General features: G+C 39.1%; 1 protein-coding gene and 1 pseudogene across 1 annotated transcript; one reads left to right on the forward strand and one right to left on the reverse strand.

The window, feature by feature from the left end:
* Window positions 1–11,253: 11,253 nt before the first annotated feature.
* On the forward strand, window positions 11,254–15,265 carry LOC121172247 (annotated as a pseudogene).
* A 2,349-nt stretch (window positions 15,266–17,614) lies between these two features.
* LOC121172248 (olfactory receptor 10AG1-like) lies at window positions 17,615–18,586 on the reverse strand (the record flags this gene model as incomplete). The annotated part of the gene is made up of 1 exon (XM_041004101.1): window positions 17,615–18,586. A coding segment is annotated over one exon (972 nt), but the record flags the coding sequence as incomplete, so codon positions are not given.
* Between the last annotated feature and the right edge of the window lie 1,964 nt (window positions 18,587–20,550).

Consider the following 20,550-nt stretch of genomic DNA (forward strand, 5'->3'; position numbering starts at 1 on the left):
AACTGCTCACTCCTCGCCTACCATCCCGCAGTTCTGAGTGTGGGCGACCCACCAGGAGAGCTCTGAAAACTCCAGCACCATACTCACACGGTGCGAACCTGCCGTGAAGTCATTATAACAGGGCGCCTGGGCCACTCCTCCGCTAAGGGCCTGTGTGGGGGAGCCACACGGGAGCAGGGGCTCTGAACACCCACACACCACGAGTGGTGGATTCACTGCACAAGAGCCACGCCTGGAAAGTGCCTCACCCACAGTCCCGTGTGTGGGAGACGCACCAGGTGGGCTCTGAAAGACCCTGCAGTCCCTGACACGGAGAACGCAGGGAGAAAGCACATAAAACCTTCTAAGCCCTGTGGATTCCCGTGCAGGGGGCACACCCAGAGAGCGCCTCCATCCCTCCACGCCCTGGGGTGTCACACCTGTAGAAGAGGTGCCCAGAGTGTGCCTGGAATCCACTGGGCCCCCAAGGTGGTGCTCTACAGCCCCGGGCCCTGAGAACGCACCAACGGTGCCTTGAAAACTACCACGCCTGGCAACACCACGCCTGCAGGCTCCAATCTCTACAGGAAAGCACCTGACGGCCCCTCAACACACGGGTCCATTTGCCCCACCAGAATACACCAACGCAATGGGAAAAACCACCAGAAAGAGTTGTGCTCCAGATGAAAGAGCCAGCACCCCACCAAACAAGGGCCAAAAGCCATTATCAATATCGACGATACGAGATGAAGACATGGACGTGTTACCAGCAAAGGAATTGATGAAAATAATGCTAAAATTTCTCAGAGACGTGGACACAAAGCTGGAAGACTTCCAGAACCGCATAATCACCGAAATACAACAAATCAAAACCAAACTGGATGCCCAAGATAATAAGATTGAAAGCCTCATCAACAGAATAAATGCGGCAGAGGAAAGGATCTCTGACACAGAAGACACACAAAATGAAGGTGCCCAGCGAATTAAACAGCTGGAGACAAACCTCAGCAAAACTAATAAAATGATGCAAGAGATGAAAGATTACCTTAGAAAATTGAATATTCGGATCATCGGCCTCCCCGAGGGAGTAGAAAGAGAATCTGGGATGCAAGCAGTGCTTGATGAAATTATACAGGAAAACTTCCAAAACACTTGGAACACGAATCCACCCCGCATACAGGATGGACAGAGAACTCCCAACAGATATGATCCAAAGAGATCTTCACCCAGACACACGGTGCTCAAGTTCTACTCCAATGAAGACAAAGAAGGAATCCTGAGACAAGTACGAAGTAGAGAAAAGATCACATACAGGGGAAAACCCATCAGAATCACTGCTGACTTCTCCGAAGAGACCCTACAAGCAAGGAGAGAATGGACAAAGATCTTCCAAGTCCTGAAACAAAACAACTGTCAACCAAAAATAATCTACCCAGCAAAGATCTCATTTGTATATGAGAACGAAATCAGATACTTCAATAGCAAAGAAAAACTAGAAGAATATGTCTACACAAAACCAGCTCTGCAAAGTCTCCTTAGAAATGCGCTAGTCCCGGACAAAAAGGAGGCAAATCACAAACAAAGTTGGCAAATAAGAAGGTCTCCAAACTAAAGGCCACACGAACAAGACAATTACATAGGCAACAACACACACACAACACAATCACATGGCAGGGCAAAATTGCAACCTCTCAATTTTAACTCTCAACACAAATGGTCTAAATTCACCAATCAAAAGACAGAGATTAATAGAATGGATCATCAAACAAGACCCAACCATCTGTTGCCTACAAGAAACGCATCTAACCAGAAAGGATGCAAAGAAACTGAAAGTGAAGGGATGGAAAAAGATATTTCACGCCAATAGACGAGAAAAAAAAGCTGGGGTAGCTATCCTAATTTCAGACGAGATAGATTTCATTCTAACTAACATCAAAAGAGACAGGGAAGGCCATTTTATACTGGTGAAAGGAAAGATCCATCAAGAAGCAATCACCATCATTAATGTTTATGCACCGAATCTTAATGCACCTACTTACGTAAAGCAATTACTTACAGACTTAAGGGAAGACATAGACACCCGCACAATTCTTGTAGGCGATCTCAACACACCTCTAACAACAATGGACCGGTCTACGAAACAAAAACTCAACAAAGAAACAACAGAGCTCACACAAACAATAGAACAACTGGACTTAGTAGACATATATAGAACTTTTTATCCTAAGGCCACAGACTATACCTTCTTCTCAGCGGTGCATGGCACCTTCTCCAGAATCGACCACATGATAGGACATAAAGCGAATCTAAACAACTTCCAAAACATTAGTATCATACCATGTACCCTCTCAGACCACCATGGGATGAAACTGGAAATCAACAACTCAAAACTCCCCAGGAAGTATAGGCACTCTTGGAAATTGAACAATATGCTATTAAACGAACAATGGGTCAGAGAAGAAATTAAAGATGAGATCAAAAAATTTATGGAAACCAATGAAAACTCTGATACAACATTCCAAAACTTGTGGGACACTGCCAAAGCAGTGCTACGAGGTAGATTCATCGCAATCGGAGCGCATGTCAAGGCCCAAGAAAGACGCCAAATACAGGAACTAACCTCACACCTCCAGGATCTGGAAAAACAGCAGCAGAAGAGTCCCACGCACAATAGGAAACAAGAAATCATCAAAACAAGGGAGGAGATAAACCAAATAGAAATCAAAAAAACTATACATAAAATCAACAAATCAAAAAGTTGGTTTTTTTGAGAAAATAAACAAAATAGACACTCCACTGGCCCGATTGACCAAAAAAAAACAAGAGAAAGTGAGAATCAATAGCATTAAAGATGAAAAAGGCAACATAACAACAGACACTGCAATCATTAAGAAAATAATTAGAAATTACTACAAAGAACTGTACTCCCACAAATTTGAGGACCACCAAGAAATAGAAAAGTTCTTGGACTCCCACCACCTACCAAAACTCAGTCCGGAGGCAACTGCAGAATTAAATAAACCCATAACCGAGGTAGAGATTGAAACAGTCATCAAGGATCTCCCAACGAAAAAAAGCCCAGGCCCAGACGGCTTCACTACAGAATTCTACAAAACATTCCGAACAGAACTAACCCCAATCCTCTACAAGCTCTTCAAAACAATAGAGGAGGAAGCAACCCTCCCAAACTCATTCTATGAAGCCAACATCACCTTAATCCCAAAACCGGACAGAGAACCATCAGAGAAGGAAAACTACAGACCTATTTCTCTGATGAACATTGATGCTAAAATTCTCAACAAAATCCTAGCCAATAGAATTCAAAAAATCATCAGACAGATCATTCATCCGGATCAAGTAGGATTCATCCCTGGAATGCAGGGATGGTTCAATATTCGGAAATCCATAAATGTTATAAACCATATCCAAAAACTGCAAAACAAGAACCACATAATAGTTTCAATAGATGCAGAAAAAGCCTTCGACAAAATCCAACACCTCTTCATGCTAAAAACTCTAGCCAAAGTAGGCATAGACGGGAAAATCCACAACATAATCAAAGCAATTTATGAAAAACCCAACGCCAGTATCATACTGAATGGAGAAAAGCTAGAACCCTTCCCACTGCGATCTGGAACAAGACAAGGGTGCCCGCTATCACCACTGCTATTCAACATAGTCCTAGAGGTACTTGCAGAGGCCATAAGACAAGAAAAAGAAATCAAAGGCATACGTATAGGAAACGAAGAAGTCAAGCTTTCACTATATGCAGATGACATAATCCTATACATAGAAAAACCAGGAGACTCAATACAGAAACTGCTAGAACTTATACGAGAGTTTGGCAGAGTGGCGGGGTACAAAATTAACGAACGAAAATCAACAGCCATAGTGTACGCAAATAACACCAAGATGGAAGAAAATCTAACCAACAGGATACCATTCAAAATAGCTGAGAGAAGTATGAAGTATTTGGGAATAAATCTAACCAAAAGCGTAGGAGACCTATTCGAAGAAAACTACAAACTATTTAAAAAGGAAATTGAACAAAACCTCAAAAGATGGAACAACATCCCGTGCTCCTGGATAGGCAAAATCAATATCATTAAAATGTCTATACTGCCACAAGCAATATACATTTTCAATGCAATTCCAATCAAATTGCCCAAAACATTCTTCACGGAACTGGATACAATGATTCAAAAGTTCATCTGGAAACACAAAAAACCACGAATAGCTAGAACCATCCTGAAAAATAAGAAGTTAGCAGGGGGAATCACAATCCCGGACCTCTGGACATACTATAGAGCAGTGGTTATCAAAACAGCCTGGTACTGGCACAAAGACAGAAAGGAAGATCAATGGAATAGAATAGAAGCTCCAAAAGGGAACCCACACAAATACAACCAATTAATCTTTGACAAAAAGACCAATGACAACTCAAGCAAGTGGGAAGGCCTCTTTAGTAAATGTTGTTGGGACAACTGGCTGATAGCCTGTAGAAACAAAAAGATAGACCCACATCTATCACCATACACCAAGATCCAATCTACATGGATAAAAGACCTAAACCTACATCCAGAAACCTTCAAACTCTTGCAAGAAAATGTAGGAAATACCCTGCAAGACCTAGGAGTAGGTCCCAACTTTCTAAGAAGGACACCAAAAGCAATAGCAGTTGAGAACAGAATAAACAAATGGGACCTCATCAAACTAAGAAGCTTCTGTACAGCAAGGGAAACAATCAACAAAGTAAAAAAGCAACCCACAGAGTGGGAGAAGATCTTTGCACACGATATAGGCGATAGGGGGCTAATTTCCAGGATATACAAAGAACTTCAAAACAACCAAAAAACCAAAACGAACAAGCCACTCAAGAAATGGGCACGGGAAATGGGCAAACATTTCACAAAGGAACAAATCCAAATGGCAAACAAACATATGAAAAAATGTTCCAGCTCCCTAGCAATAAGGGAAATCCAAATTAAAACATCGATGAGGTACCACCTAACACCAGCAAGATTGGCCCACATAAACAAGAACACCAACGACGCCTGCTGGCGAGGATGCGGGGAAAAGGGAACCCTACTCCACTGCTGGTGGAGCTGCAAATTGGTACAGCCTCTATGGAAATCAGTCTGGAGAACACTCAAACAACTCAAAATCTGCATACCATATGACCCAGCAATAGCACTCCTAGGAATATATCCAAAACACCTGTTTTACGACAAACCAACATGCATCCCTATGTTCATTGCAGCACAATCAGTAATTGCAAAAACATGGAAGCAACCAAAATGCCCATCAGCAGAAGATTGGATAAGAAAGCTTTGGTTCATCTACTCCATGGAATACTACTCAGCTATTAAAAAAAACAAAATGCAGTTCTTTGTGGCTAAATGGGCACAACTGGAAACTATAATGCTAAGGGAAATGAGTGAATCCCAAAAGATTAGATACCACATGTTTGCCTTGATTTAACGTGTAATTTTTGTTTGGTTGTTTGTTATTTTTTGAACCTGTCATTGATACTGTCTCAACCCAGATGTCTCGAAGAATGGAACTTGCATTATTTTTAACATATTGTTTACCCAATACTATGTCAATTAATTCCATAATGTTGTATAATGATACTGAGGCCTTGTTGGGGCTTTTAACTGACCGGATCTTTACTCTGTTAGACCTATCTTCAGACCATAGAAGGTCTCCCCAAGAGGCCACTGAACTTATCTGGACAATAGGACACGGAACTTTATGCTAGGCATGTGTTTGCAAGCAATGAATCTCAACTGAACTTGATCTATGGTTATGCAACAAGGTGGAGGAATCCACCATGGGGGGAGGGGTGTGGGAGGGGTGGGGGGAATCCCCAGCGCCTATGGAGCTGTACTACATAATACAATGTAAGCAACAATAATAAAAAAAAAAAAGGACAATTACATAAAACTGAAAGGCAATTTTCTCTTTGAGAGCTTGTTTGGAGGTTCTAGCAGGGGAGCACAGCTACTCGTATACCCTTGAGTGAAGACGGGTCCTCCTCTCGCAGGGATGGTCGTCCTCTTCGACCGAGCGCACAGCTTGGGAGGGACGCATATAGAGCGGTGAGGGAGGAAGGGGACACTCCCCTAGCCAGCCAGATCAGCCAAATCAACCCTGGCGATCAATGGGTGACAGATGGTGCAGCCAGATCGCCTTCACATCTGGCAGTTTTCTATTTTAAAATGAAAACCTATATTTATCATGCATACATTGATTTTAGAGAATTTGATTATAAAAGATTGGTACATTTTGGGTACCATAAACGTTTCAGAATCCCTTCTTTAGTGTGTGAACAAATGAGACAGAGCTTAGGAGAATTTGTTCTATTATCATGCATTTCATGTGTGGACTCTAGTTCTTCCGCACTGGCAGCTGTACAAGCTTTACTCAGTCACTAAATATTTCAGTCTCATTTTCCTCTGTTATATACCACATGTTTAGAGGGCAGATGTATTCAAGGTAGCAATAATGAAAAACTATGATTTTCTTAAAATTTTACGTTCCTATATCATTTTACTGAAAAATGACTTTTTTGGGAAGTGTATTTTTGCAGATCATTTTGAATTAGTTTTATTGAAAAATAAGTTTAAAGGTGAAAATTGACAGTTTTGAATTTAATACAAATAGTGAAATAGAACCTTTTTTTCTTAATATTTGCTTATTTAGCAGGAGGGGAAGGCAATTCAGATTTATGGAAAGAAGCAGAGACAGAGAGATAGATCTCCCATCTGCTGGGTCACTCCCCCAAATGGCTGCCAAGGGCAGAGCTGAGCCGATCCAAAGTCAGGAGCCAGAAGTTTCTTCTGGGTCTCCCAACAGGTACAGGGACCAAGGCTTTGAGGAGTCTGTGTTGCTGTCCCAGTCCATAAGCCAGGAGCTGAATTGGAAGTGGAGCAGCCTGGACACAAATCTGGACTTAATGGGATGTTGATACTTACAAGATGAGAATTTAGCAATTGAGGCATCACATCAATAGAACAATCATCAATAGAATTAAGAATTGAAAAACCACAAAACCAGCTCTGCTAATGTTGACCAAAAAATAATCTGAAGAAATACTTAAAAATTAAAGAAAACAGAGAGTGAAAACTATTGATCCTTTTGTACATGTTCTTCTAGAAGTATTATTTTGAAGGCAAATATATTGCATAAACATTTCCTGTCATTCTGTAAGTACTGTTTTTCGTCTTTGTGCACCTACTAACACATTCAAAGTTTGATCATTCCTGACAAACAAAGATACAGCTTGATTACATTCTTGGCACATGGGCACACTCATTCCTTTTGCAAACTTTCAAACCTAAGAGTTGAACACACTGAGTTAAGTACTTGTATGTAAGGAAGGCTCTTTTGCATGTAGCAGGTACACATCTGAAAACCACCCCTTTCTACGAGGTATCTAGATTCTTTGGTAAATTGTTCCATTGTCTCACATTAGAAATGATGCAAGAGAGAACCAACGAAGCAAAGCATGCTAATGCATTATTCACAAGAGTGATTAAACTCGGCCTCATCACTCATTTGCTTTTATGAAGGCTACATACATTTTTTATTTTCTTTTTAATCACAGTAGCTAACAAGATTGATTGTTCTGACTCCTCATCATCTGAATTGAGAATATTCAGAATAATTATTTTCTGTTCTTTTTCTTTGAGATCATTTTCACTGGTGCAATCCAACTTTAATGTTCCCTTTATCAATGTGTGTAATGTCATGGCCGTGGCTTTCATTCCTTATCTCTATCTTGATTTTAATTACATATATTTTTACTTATATTTACATGGAATATGTATCAGCATTGTTTTCTCATTCTGTTTTTGGAAGCATAATAAACTAAAGCCTTCTCATTCATTTGAAGAAGCAGTAGATGTGTACGTAAAGGCCCAATTGAGTATTCACACAAGAGTTTTCCATGCACTCCTCATCGACCTCTGATATTCCCCCTGCCAGTCTCTCTTCTAGCTCCTGTCTGCACTCTCTCTACCAACTTTAATCTTTTAAGAGTGGACTTGCCGTTTATCCCACCACCTGCTCTGCCTTGCTCTCCCAGGACCCTTGCTCTCCCTCACTGTTAGGGCAGTTTCTCAGGCAGGGACTTCACGTGTGACAATGTTCCCTTTTCTCATGAGAAAAGGCATTCTCTCTAAAGTAGCACTGATGCATTGGGCTGTGTACTGTGAGATACCTTGATAATATTTTAATTGACCATTTTACTTTTCCAACGTGTATTACACACTTTTTGTATCTTTTCTATAAAAAATGTAAAAGATGAATCTTAATGTGATTTGTGAAATAATACTTTTTTCCAGAAGGTATCTTGCTTTGATATCTCTCTTGTACTCCTTATTTCATCCTTATCCTTAAGTTCCCATTCCTTATCCAACATTCCTACATATGCCATGTCCTGGTTGCTAATTCATTAAAATTTCTTTATTTTAAGGTCAGAGTTACCGAGAGGCCCCCCCAATCATGGATTCACTCTCCAAAGGGTCAAAAAGACCAGAAATGTGCTGATCTAAAACTTGAACCCAAGAACTTCTTCCAGAGCTCCCAAGCAGGTGGAAAGTCAACAGCTTTGGCCATCTTCACTGCTTTACCAGGCTACAAACAGGGAGCTGGATTGGCATTGGAGCAGCTAGAACACAACTGGGTGCAGGGTCCCAAGGTTTTGGGCCATCCTCGACTGCTTTCCCAGGCCACAAGCAGGGAGCTGGATGGGAAGTAGAGCTGCCGGGATTAGAACCGGCACCCATATGGGATCCTGGTGCATTCAAGGAGAGAGCGTTAGCTGCTAGGCCACACCGCCAGGCTCATCAATAATTTTTACAAAAATATTTCAATGACATATACAGAAGATGAGAGCTTATGACTGAATTGATGACAAAACATTTATGCAAATATGTCATTATATAAATAACCGATGTTATTGTATATACAATGTAATAGTTTGTGACTTATGGTCACATCAATAATCATTGTAGATGCAAAATGAAATAATTAGGAAGAATTACAATTTAGTTAACAAAATATTAACAGCAATTTGAAATTACTTTCATTGTATTCCCTGAAACTTAAATTCTTCTATTTTCTTCTACATGAAGTTTATTACTGTGAGGGTAGCACACATTTCAATCTAAAAATATTTCATTATGAAACGATATCATTCCCATCTTGTTGATGTTAATCACAGAGTAGAAAACCTGATCCTAGCTGACAAGTTGTTGACTTGATCATTACACAATTTATGAATTCAGTAACAGCACACCAGCACAAATTCATTTAACTAGTGTGTGTGCATTGAAAAGGAAGCAGAGAGAAGGGGATGGTGGTGCAGGGAGAGGGAAGAAACCCTATGCCTGCAGAATCATAAAATGATAATAAAAATTTGAAAAAAAAAAGCAAATGGAAAGAGATGCAAAAGAAGAGTGAGCTATACATTTTCTTTCCTTTGGTACCTGCTACAGGTAAAAGTAAACAATTAAATGAATAACTCAACACTTAACGTGAGTTAATTTAATAAAGACGTTTTTGTCCTTGGAAAAATGCCAAGCACTGTTCCTTACAGTTTGAACTCTGAGGATGACCAAGTGTTGCATGATCAGCTGAGCTCACTAGAATTATTTAAAGGAGAGGCAAGGCATCCTGTATTCTGCATCTATTCAAGGAGATCTTGCTATTTTGCTTGAGAAATAACTTACTGTAACGTTTTCCAGGTGTTCACATAGCTTTTTGGTTTTAGCCTTGCATACAAAACTTTTAGGTGGATTTATTTTAACTAGAACAGAATACAATGGGTTTTACACCAAAAAATGTTAAGGTTTTATTCTCACAAAAAAAAAAATAGAATACACACACACATACACTTATATATGGAATTGTCAATGTCCTAAAAACATTCTACCTCCTTTTTACAAAACTGTCAGATTTCTATGCAGAGAAGATTGGAAAACCTTTCTCTGCATCATTGACTCACAGTAAGTATTATTTCACATTTATTAATTTTGGTTTACATATTTTAAAAATGAAGACAGAATAATCTGCATATATGTATTGTTTAGTTCTTAGGGTAAATAGTCTCAAAATTTGAGAATCAAACACTTTCAGTTGGTAGAATCAGATTTTGCAAGAAATGTTTATTTTGGGAAGATATTTCATTTTGAATGAGATGAATTAGCAGACATAATATCTTTTAGAAATCAATACTTACCTACATTAAAAACCAGAATGCATAAGACTTAAGTATGACTATGAATTTGCTTTTAATAAGTAACATATGACCAGAAATGAAGATATATTAACAAGCTTTATTCTCTATTACATTTACATTATTTTATCAGATTTGCTGAGATTATTTTCATTGCCTCATTGTATTTTATTAATGTAGAGCATAACTTTTGTGCACTCTAGCTAGAGTTCCAAGAAAGTAATCACACTTCACTACTCCCCTCAATTTAAATTAATGATCTACGTGAAGCTAGAATTATTAACAAACTGTCTTGAATTAAACTATTTTAGAACAGTCATTTCCATTACTCTGAGATGCTTCTGCTTTCTATGCTCTTACATAAAAACAGAGAAATTTGGAATAGAATAACAATCTTAAATTAGCATTATATTTTGGGTTTTTTTTTTAAGATTTATTTTTATTATTTTTTCATTGGAAAGGCGGATATACAGAGAGGAGAGACAGAGAGGAAGATCTTCCGTCCGAAGATTCACTCCCCAAGTGAGCGCAACAGCCGATACTATGCCGATCCAAAGCCAGGAGCCTCTTCTGGGTCTCCCACGTGGGTGCAGGGTCCCAAAGCTTTGGGCCGTCCTCGACTGCTTTCCCAGGCCACAGGCAGGGAGCTGGAAGGGAAGCGGGGCTGCCGGGATTAGAACCAGCGCCAATATGGGATCCCGGGCGTGCAAGGCGAGGACCTTTAACCACTTGCGCCACCGCGCCGGGCCCTATTTTGGGTTTTTAATAAAGGAATTATTTCAAAGAATGCAATAGTTCATTCTAATTATGCATTGATGCTTTTCATGTATGATTACAAATACCAGCTGTAACACATTCTCTGTGTTTCATGACAGAATTAAGCTTTTTCTCTGTACACAGAATAGAAAAATCCCTCTTTATCGTTTGAAGTTTATAGAAAATGCATCACGTTACAAAGAAAACGCTTTTTAAAAAGTAGTTCCTCCTAAGTGTGAACTTTATTTCTTCACAGCTTATAGCAGTGGAAAATTATGAGAAGAAATAACACAAATGTGCCTGACTTCCTCCTTATGGGGTTGACAGATGCAGGAGAGATCCAGCTGGTCCTCTTTGTGTTATTTCTGCTTATCTACTTGATGACGATGCTGGGAAATGTAGGGATGACATTGATAATCCGGCTGGACCCGCAACTTCAAACCCCCATGTATTTTTTCCTCTCTCACCTGTCATTTTTGGACCTCAGTTACTCAAATGTTGGCACGCCAAAAACTTTACAGAACTTACAGACTTCTAACACTTACATTTCATTCATAGGTTGCTTCACCCAAACATACGTTTTTATCCTCTTGGCTGCTACGGAACATTTTCTCCTTTCCTCCATGGCTGTTGATCGCTATGTCGCAATCTGCAACCCACTTATTATGTCCCCAAGACTTTGCTATGTCCTTGTCACTGTGTCATACTATCGGGGTCTCCCATCCTGCAGAAGAAATCACCCAACACTGGAAAGCGTCTCAGAGGCGCTTTATACAAAGCTTCCATTAAAACCGTTATATCCCTTAATTCCATTACACAGAACCCCCTCCCCTCCCCAAAGCCCCTGGCTTACATATGAATCCTATCCAATCAGCTTAAAGATCACCAAGCCATGCAGAAGACACGCCAATCAGGGCAAAGGGCCAATCACAGGGCAGTACATTGTCAGTGCCCCCAACAGCTTCCCCTTCTTGTTTTATTAAGCAAGGGACCATGCCTGTCCTAGGTGCTCTGAGTTCTGGCTCCCCTTACCTGTCATGGGCTAACCACATGGCTAGGAACATGGTGCCTGTCTTAGGTTGGTGAAGCCGTATCAGATACTTTCCTGTCTCTGGCTACAGATCTATCATACCTAGCCAGACTTCTGGGGATTCTCTGTTGAGGGGCAATCACAGCTTGCACTAGCAGCCACTGTTGCTGCTGATGATGCTGTGCTTGAAGATGAAGCATCCACAGACCCCAAAGAATGAATATCAATAAGATAAGGCCCAGGCCTACTATAACGGCCCATTGGCATGCAAACGGAAGACCCTTTAGTATTCAATTTGTCCATTGCTCTACCGTGGCATTCTCTACTTTGGTGCTATTTATGGCTATAATTTGGGATCTTAGTTCCTAAGTCAAATTATAAAAACCTGAAGATCACTCTGTTTCACCTGAACAGGCATGGGAATAAGTTGTGGAATGCTTACCAGCACCGCAGTGCCAGAGCCATTCCAACACTGGGTAAGGGCTCACTTAACTACAGAGCAATTCAAAAGGGTAACAATAGCACTCATGAAAACCATAAACATAAGTGGGGCTTGTACACATACATAAATAGCATTATAGATAACATCACAACTGCAATTAACTTTAACAGCTTCCCATATTCTAGAACTATTACTACTATAATTACAATTTTTTATCTCTACCTTATCAATAAATGCAAACCTGATATATCTGAACACCCACCCCTACTAGTGCAAAGTACCCAGCCATTCCAAGGCTGAGCAGAAACAGATTGAACTGGGTTACCGTATGTATATTTATACCCCACAATGGTGAAATTTGAATAGGTAGGAAATAAATTGGTCACGGCAAGACCATCTGCTACTCTTCTAGGAGTCACAGCACTTTGACAGCCAGTCCATTCTGGGGGCCATTTCCAAAGCCCTAGACAGTGAGGCAATATTTGCCGCACCCAGTTTATAGTGCTGTTACATTCGCTCCTCGGGCACAGTTGGGGAACTGATGCAGTCATAGCCATCGCTTCTCCACTGCTCCGATTGCCTTTCGCCCATAGCTGGAGATTCTGGCTGTCTCCTCTCAGTATCTGAATGAACATCAGGCTGGTCAGCATCCACCACATCCGCAGGTTCATCTTGCTCCGGCTTTCTTATAACTCAAGTCAAACGTTCTGGCACCCACACTGGTCCATCAGAATCCTGCAGAAAAACACAAACCACACCTCATGTTCTTCGTAAGACCAGATGCAGGCCCATCCATCATTTTGTTAAAACATCTTTCCACATCACCCAATCTTTGCAGGGGCCTGTGCCAACAGTGTGGTATTCAGTGCAGAATGGCCATCCAAATCCAAAATCAAAAAATTAATAACATAAGTAACTAAAGCCAATTGATGTTTAGGACTATTGGGATATAGGGCAGCTCCTACTCCCCATTTTTGTTTTATTAATGCTTTGAGAGTTGCATGGGCACGCTCTACCACAGCCTGGCCCGTGGGATTATATGGGATGCCAGTGGAGTGTTTAATCGCAAATTCAGAACAAAGCTTATCAAATGGTTTGGCTGTATAGGCAGGTCCATTATCAGTCTTATAACACTGGGGGATGCCCAAGGCTGCAAAAGCTTGAAGGCAATGAGATCTAACATCATGAACCTTCTCCCTGTATGAGCTGAGGCATAAAGAACCCCAGAGCAGGTATCGATAGAGACATGAACAAAAGAAAGGCGATCAAAACTGGGAACATGGGTAACATCCATCTGCCATATATGATTAGGCCTAAGACCATGGGGATGAACCCCAAATCAAGGCTGGGATAAAAATGGGACACAATTTTGGCATTGTCTAATAATACGAAGATATGGTCGGATACAATTAATATGCCCCAATACCTGCTGGAAATCATTACAGGTCTTTAAACCATCCATTCTGATTTTTCGTTTTTTTCCATCTCAGTGGGACCTCCTTGAAGTGGCTCACAAAGTCCACATAGGGCTCATTAGGCCCTTGGGTCACTTTAGATATGGAAAAGCACAGATCGCCTTTGCTATGAGGGGCCCTCCAAGCATTGCGCCCTATGGTGGCTATCTGAGCATAAACAGGCTCGGGGTGATCTATTTGGTTAATCAATGTCCAGAACCTGACCGTTCCTGGAGGGAGGGGCTCCTGCTGTTCTGCCCTAGATTAGTCTCTGCCTAAGTGCTCCCTTTGTGGCAGGGTCAAAAGGCCCTCCTCCAGAAACCACAGGGCGATCCTATGCACAGATCGCACAAACAACAGTACTGTCAGCAGTTTCTACAATAAAGGTTGCATGCGCGCTGAAGAAGTTAAATTGCCCATATTTCTAACACCTTTGCTCATCGCTAAACCCATGAACCTGACATGCACGTCCCCACCTAGTACGGCTTCCTGAGCAAAAGGCTCAGTTGTAAACTAATTCCCACTGTAAGCGCCTCCCTGAGCAATCTGCTCAGCTGCTTACCTTCCTGGTGCTCATCAGCTGACATCTATCTGAGTCACAGCACCAGTTATCAGGGTCTCCCATCCCCCAGAAGAAATCACCCAACACTGGAGAGCATCTCAGAGGCGCTTTATACAAAGCTTCCATTAAAACTGTTACATCCCTTAATTCCATTACACAGAACCCCCTCCCCTTACCAAAGTCCCTGGCTTATATATCAATCCTATCCAATCAGCTTAAAGATCACCAAGCCGTGCAGAAGACACGCCAATCAGGGCAAAGGGCCAATCACAGGGCAGTACATTGTCAGTGCCCCCAACATCCTACTTGATTGGTTTTATAGATTCCTCTTTCTTCATGCTTTTCATGAGCAAACTGCACTTCCGTGACTCCAATGTCATCCGTCACTTTTTCTGTGACACATTCCCAATTCTAGCCCTGTCCTGCACTGACACATGAGACCGAAATCATCATATTCACTTGTGCCGTTTCCACTTTAATGGTGTCCCTTATCACAATAGCTGTGTCCTATGCATCCATCCTCTCTACTATCCTGAAAATTAATTCCACTTCTGGAAAGAAAAAAGCTTTCTCTACCTGTGTCTGCCATCTCCTGGGAGTCACTGTATTTTATGGCACTATGATTTTTGCTTATTTAAAACCAAGTAAGTCCTACTCCTTGGGAAAGTATCAAGTGGCTTCTGTCTTTTATATGATTGTGATCCCCATGCTCAATCCTCTTATTTATAGTCTGCGGAACAAAGAAGTTAAGAACGCTCTTCTCGGGTCACGCATAAGAAAGATACCTCCATGTAATTAAAACAGCAATGAATTGAAGTCAAACTTATCTTTACTTGGTTCAGATTTGAGAATTTTCCTGCCTTTGAAGACAATGAAAGCCCTTGCTTGACTAAGCATGGTCTGGAACATATCCAGAAGTGAGTTTACAGGTGTCCACATTACATTAGAAAGTTTTGAAATGTGTGTTAAATGCATATGTACACAAAAACATATGTGTGTAGATATATTCAAGTGTTAAGAATGCCATAGGATAAATTTTAGAGTGTTTTAATATCTGACAGAGCTACATTTATTGCACAGTTTCAGAAGCCACCCAAGTAATACACAGCAAGGACAGAAATCACACATTTTGTGCCCTTGTTATATGATCTGTCATCCCAGGATTCAGATTCCAGCTCTTCTACATACTTAGCTTATAACCTTTCATAAGTCACAGAAAAATTGACCCTCATTTTCCCCATTTTCAGTTACTGGTCCTAATAATTAAAAGATAGATGTAAAATATTTAATGTGATGAAAATGAGTACTGGCAAATAATTGTCTTAGAAGTCTCATGCTCCTTCAATGTGTGTGTATGCGTGTTTTTTTCAAATCAGATTACCCTTTTTAAAAAATATCATTTTCACAATGTTTGATTAATTTAAGAAGCAGTTATAAATGGAGAAAGATATGGGCAGTTAATAATTTTGGATTTAGTACAAAGTGAACAGTTTATTATAATTAAGTTATAGAAAATAAATCAAGGCTAATATTGAAGAAAACTTATAAGCTATTGGAAATGTAAAAGCAGAAAATTGAAATTATTGACAGCCATGGTTAAGTTTCTATAAGTTGTTCATTGTATGTTCATTTACTATGAGATTGCTTTATTTTGCTTCTGTTTCAAATTTTATAATTTATTTAACCTACATAAATTTAGAGGGTTTTTGTTAAAGTAATGTAACTATATTACTTTTGCTTTTTAAAATTTATGCTAAGGCTTATTCCAAAACTACATTTGATAAATGATTTCAATTGAATAAAAACAGGAGACTGGAATACAGAAGTTAATAATTAAAAAATTTGGAGAGCCACTCTAGGTTTCAGTGGCCTGGGAGGTGTGACAACGGGACCAATCAGGAAGATGCTGTTGGCTCTGTTGACAGAGGTGCTTTCAGTTTCAAAAAGATGCTGGATCAGTGTGAGCACCAGTAGCTTGATGCTCCCAGAGGGATTGCCATGCTTTGTGCATATGCCCAGTGCTGGGGCTTGTATTTGCTGCATAATAACCTGAATAAAATCCCATAAACTGACACAATGAGGAATGTAAATGTTTGTAAACATTTGTAAATTGCCTGGCTGGATTTAGCACCTCAACATTCCTTACTCAGTGCGATCAAATACATGGATAATGTACAGTGTTCAGGCATGTTGCCATCATTGCAACAGTTCTCCTTTTGTGATTGTTAGCTATGGGGTTGAACCTAACAGTAGTAGCAGTTTTTAAATCCTAGTGACTCAAGAGTGAGCTTTATTTTTTTCTATCTTTTAAAATTTTACTTCTTTTTATGATTAGGATAATTTTATCATACAGTTCCATGGATCCTGGGATTTCCCTTTCCCCTCCGCAAAAGTCTTAGTTTAAACATATTTGCAAAGATCCCTTTCACAAATAAGTTTACATTTGCTAATTTGTTGTGCAGACATATTTTAAGGTGCCATCATTTAGACCTCTCTATACAAGCATAAAGAGTTTAAGGTGAACACCATCATGGCTTCTTATATTGATTAGTTATTTGCAATGCAATTCTTGAAGCTACAATGGGAGGATATAATGATATCAATGGAAGAGTGTGACCTCAGATAATAGAGGATGAATACTTCTGGTGTCTTAGACTTTGAAGGTTACAACAACAAGTAGCACAAGAGAGATAATCACCCTTTTTCACCATTTAGTGCTTTTTAAAAATTATTTTCATTGAGTAAATCCAAGAGAAGGATCAGTGAAATATAGAAAATTCATCTGTAATGAATGAGTAAACAAAGATTGTACACTATCATGACCCTAGATATTGAGTATATGACACCATCAGGTAGCTTTTTTTGTATTTTCAGGCACACTTAACCCTTAACCAGGAAAAGAAAAATGAATCTTCAAAATGAGTTATTTGCCCTTGAGACAGTTCATTCCCTAGCTACACTAACTTGGATAGCTAAACTCTAATTTCCTTTGATAGAATATCGATTGTTATATTAATTATTAGGACTCAGAAATATAGTTAACAGTTTTATTTTTTCCCAGTCGTGCAAATGTCCAGTCATGACAAATTGTCCACAAGCTATTTTCCTTTTTGTTTTTATTATTTTTTTGTATATTCAGCTATCTGCTTCAAGTCAATAATTTATTCAGTAGTTTTCTCAGTGCCGACATGATGTCTTTGTTCCTCAGAGTATAAATAATAGGATTCAAAGTTGGGATCAAAATGGTATAGAAAAGAGAGATTAGCTTCCCCATTCCTTCGGAATGATTTGGTTTGGGCTGCAAGTAAGTGATGCCAGCTGTTCCATAGAATAAAACTACAACTGTGAGATGAGAGGAGCAGGTGGAGAAGGCTTTAGCCCTCCCTTTGGCTGACGACAATTTCAGAATACTGGAAATAATTTTGACATAGGAAACAACAGTCAGCATAAATGGAACCATGACAAATACCACTGCCACAACATAGACTGCTATCTCATTCACAAATGTGTCACCACAAGCAAGCTTAAGGATTGGAGGGATGTCACAGAAAAATTGATTTATTTGATTAGAAACACAAAAGGGCAAAGAAAAAATCTGCCATGTTTGCCCTATTACAGCAGGCGTTGTAAAGACCCAGGAGGCAGCCACCAGCTGAATACACACCTTGTGGTTCATGACCAAAGGATAGTGCAGAGGGCTACAAATGGCCACGTAGCGGTCATAGGCCATCACTGTCAGCAGAAGGCACTCCGTGCCTCCCAGCAAAAGCACAAAGCACATTTGTGCAGCACAACCAAGCAACGAGATGTTTCCTTTCTGGGTACAAAGATCCATGAGCATCCGTGGGATGGTGACAGTTACATAGCAGATTTCCAGGAAGGAAAAATTGCCAAGGAAAAAATACATGGGGGTTTGGAGAATGGGGTCAATCACAGTTATTAATATAATGATGCTGTTGCACAACAAGATTGTCAGATATAGGAGGAAAAATATCCCAAAAAGAACCCACCGGGCACTAGGAATGTCAGAAAACCCCAGCAGGATAAATTCCGTGTATGTAGTGTTGAATTTTTCTGTTTTAGTATGCTCTTCATCTGTAAATACAGCAAATTCAGGATGGTTAATTGATTCAAAATTAAATTATAGTGTCCTCCAATACTACATGGATGAGTCATGACTATACAGAAACAATATCTTAAATTCTTTTCACCAATACTTTTTCCTGAAACTGACATTTAAACTTCAGAAATTGCCTGCAGTTAGAAATCCAATCAAGAGAACATATTAGCATGTTCTCCTAGACTTACCTTTAAAATAAGAAGTTCATGGAGCTGGATTACAATACAAATTTCTTTCTGTTGTTTTATCTAGGTATATTACTCTGTTGCAGTTGTAATTTTCCATCTCCTTTTCCCTCAGCTTTTCCATATTGATTCCAAATGGTCAAATCCAATTTGACCATTTCCCTTTTATATTCCAATAAGAATCTTTTACTGTAAAAAAATCCCTTGCTCTTTTTTCAGCTCACCCGTAACTTTGTTAAATATGAAAACATTGCTAGCAGTATGCTTATCAGTCTTCTGAAGAACACTGTTCTACATGGGATGAATATTAACTAATTATTAACCCAGAGTATGAACAATCCCTAACAATATTTTTTTCATATTTGTTTTATTATACATGAGAGATTTCCCCCTTTTTGTGATTCTTTTTTATGTAAATGCCCTTCCTCTGTTTTCCATTCCTAATGTCTTCAAAAATTACAATATTGGTTAGATCTAAACCAAATATACTGATTCCATATGGATGTCCACAGCACGTGGACATTGCTAAATGCAAAAGAAAACAAAATATTTTTATTTCTTCATATTAATATTATCCAGTGTGACATTGTTTATGGTGTTAGCCCTGCATTTTCTTAATCTTTTTTCTTCAACTTTGAAAACCAAATATTTGCCTGTTTTTATCTCTATAACATGCTACATCTGCATACTTCCAACCACAATCAGCTAATTCCCTTTACTTATTATGTTGTCAAATAGGAGTGATCAAATATGTTTTTTCTTTCTGTTTCAGCAATAGTTTTCTCAAGATTATCTTACTAGGATCCTCTTTGATAATGACATCAATATTCTTATTTGACACAATCCGATTTCCTTTAAATTTATATTTAAGATAGATAACAGTTGCATAGTATATATTAAATAATGAACTAATTTCCAAATTAATGTTAGAATTCCATATGCTTCTTTTTTATTAGCTGAAACTTGATCCTAAATTTTAGAAATTTAGAGCCATTCTTAAATCGTTTTATTTAATTACATAGATATAATAGTTACAGCTTACCTTTAAAGAGAGGCATAAAGAAGGCTACAGTGATATAAGTGATTTTTTTTTTTTACCTTCAATCCTTCTAAGGTATTCTTTTTCTTGGAGAGTCACTCAGATTTCAAAATCTTATTGTATTTTTCCAATGTACACTACTTTTAAATAGGAGTAGAATTATTCACCCAAGAGAGCCGCTTCTCTGGTGTATCAATTACTTTCTTTTGGCAATCGTTCTCTTTCATTTCGTAAAGTTAAGTTGTTTGTACAGTGACTTCCACTCATTTACTTTAGCCATTAAGTTTTCTTGTTATAGCCTGTGTCTCTGAACTGTGAAGCATCACTTAACTTTCGGCATTATTTTCAGGAAAGAGTTAAAACACTTATTAATAGACAGCACTTGATATGGATTTGTGAATTTTACATTTGTCCTTTCTTGTCATTTCTTTGATTTAATTTTTTTATCATCCATATTCATGTCCTACAAACAGAGGAGTACACCCTGTATTTCCATCACATGAACATTTTTTGCTTGGTTGGAGTCTTCCATGAGATCCCAGCTCAAAAACTGAGGACTCTGTCTTGAATTAACTTTGTGCAAAAATTAAATCATGCCATGATTAGTTAGAATAAATTAAATTGTTTTTACATGCTCTTAGCTCAGGTTTCAGAGAAGGTGTAACTGATTAAAACTGCAAGATGTATTGCTTATTCAAAGTATAAATAATAAGGGAAGAAAAATTATTTTCTCGACATCC

Source organism: Ochotona curzoniae, unplaced genomic scaffold (assembly GCF_017591425.1).
Source record: "Ochotona curzoniae isolate NIBS_2020 unplaced genomic scaffold, NIBS_Ocur_1.0 scaffold_3171, whole genome shotgun sequence".
NCBI classification, from domain to species: Eukaryota; Metazoa; Chordata; class Mammalia; order Lagomorpha; family Ochotonidae; genus Ochotona; species Ochotona curzoniae.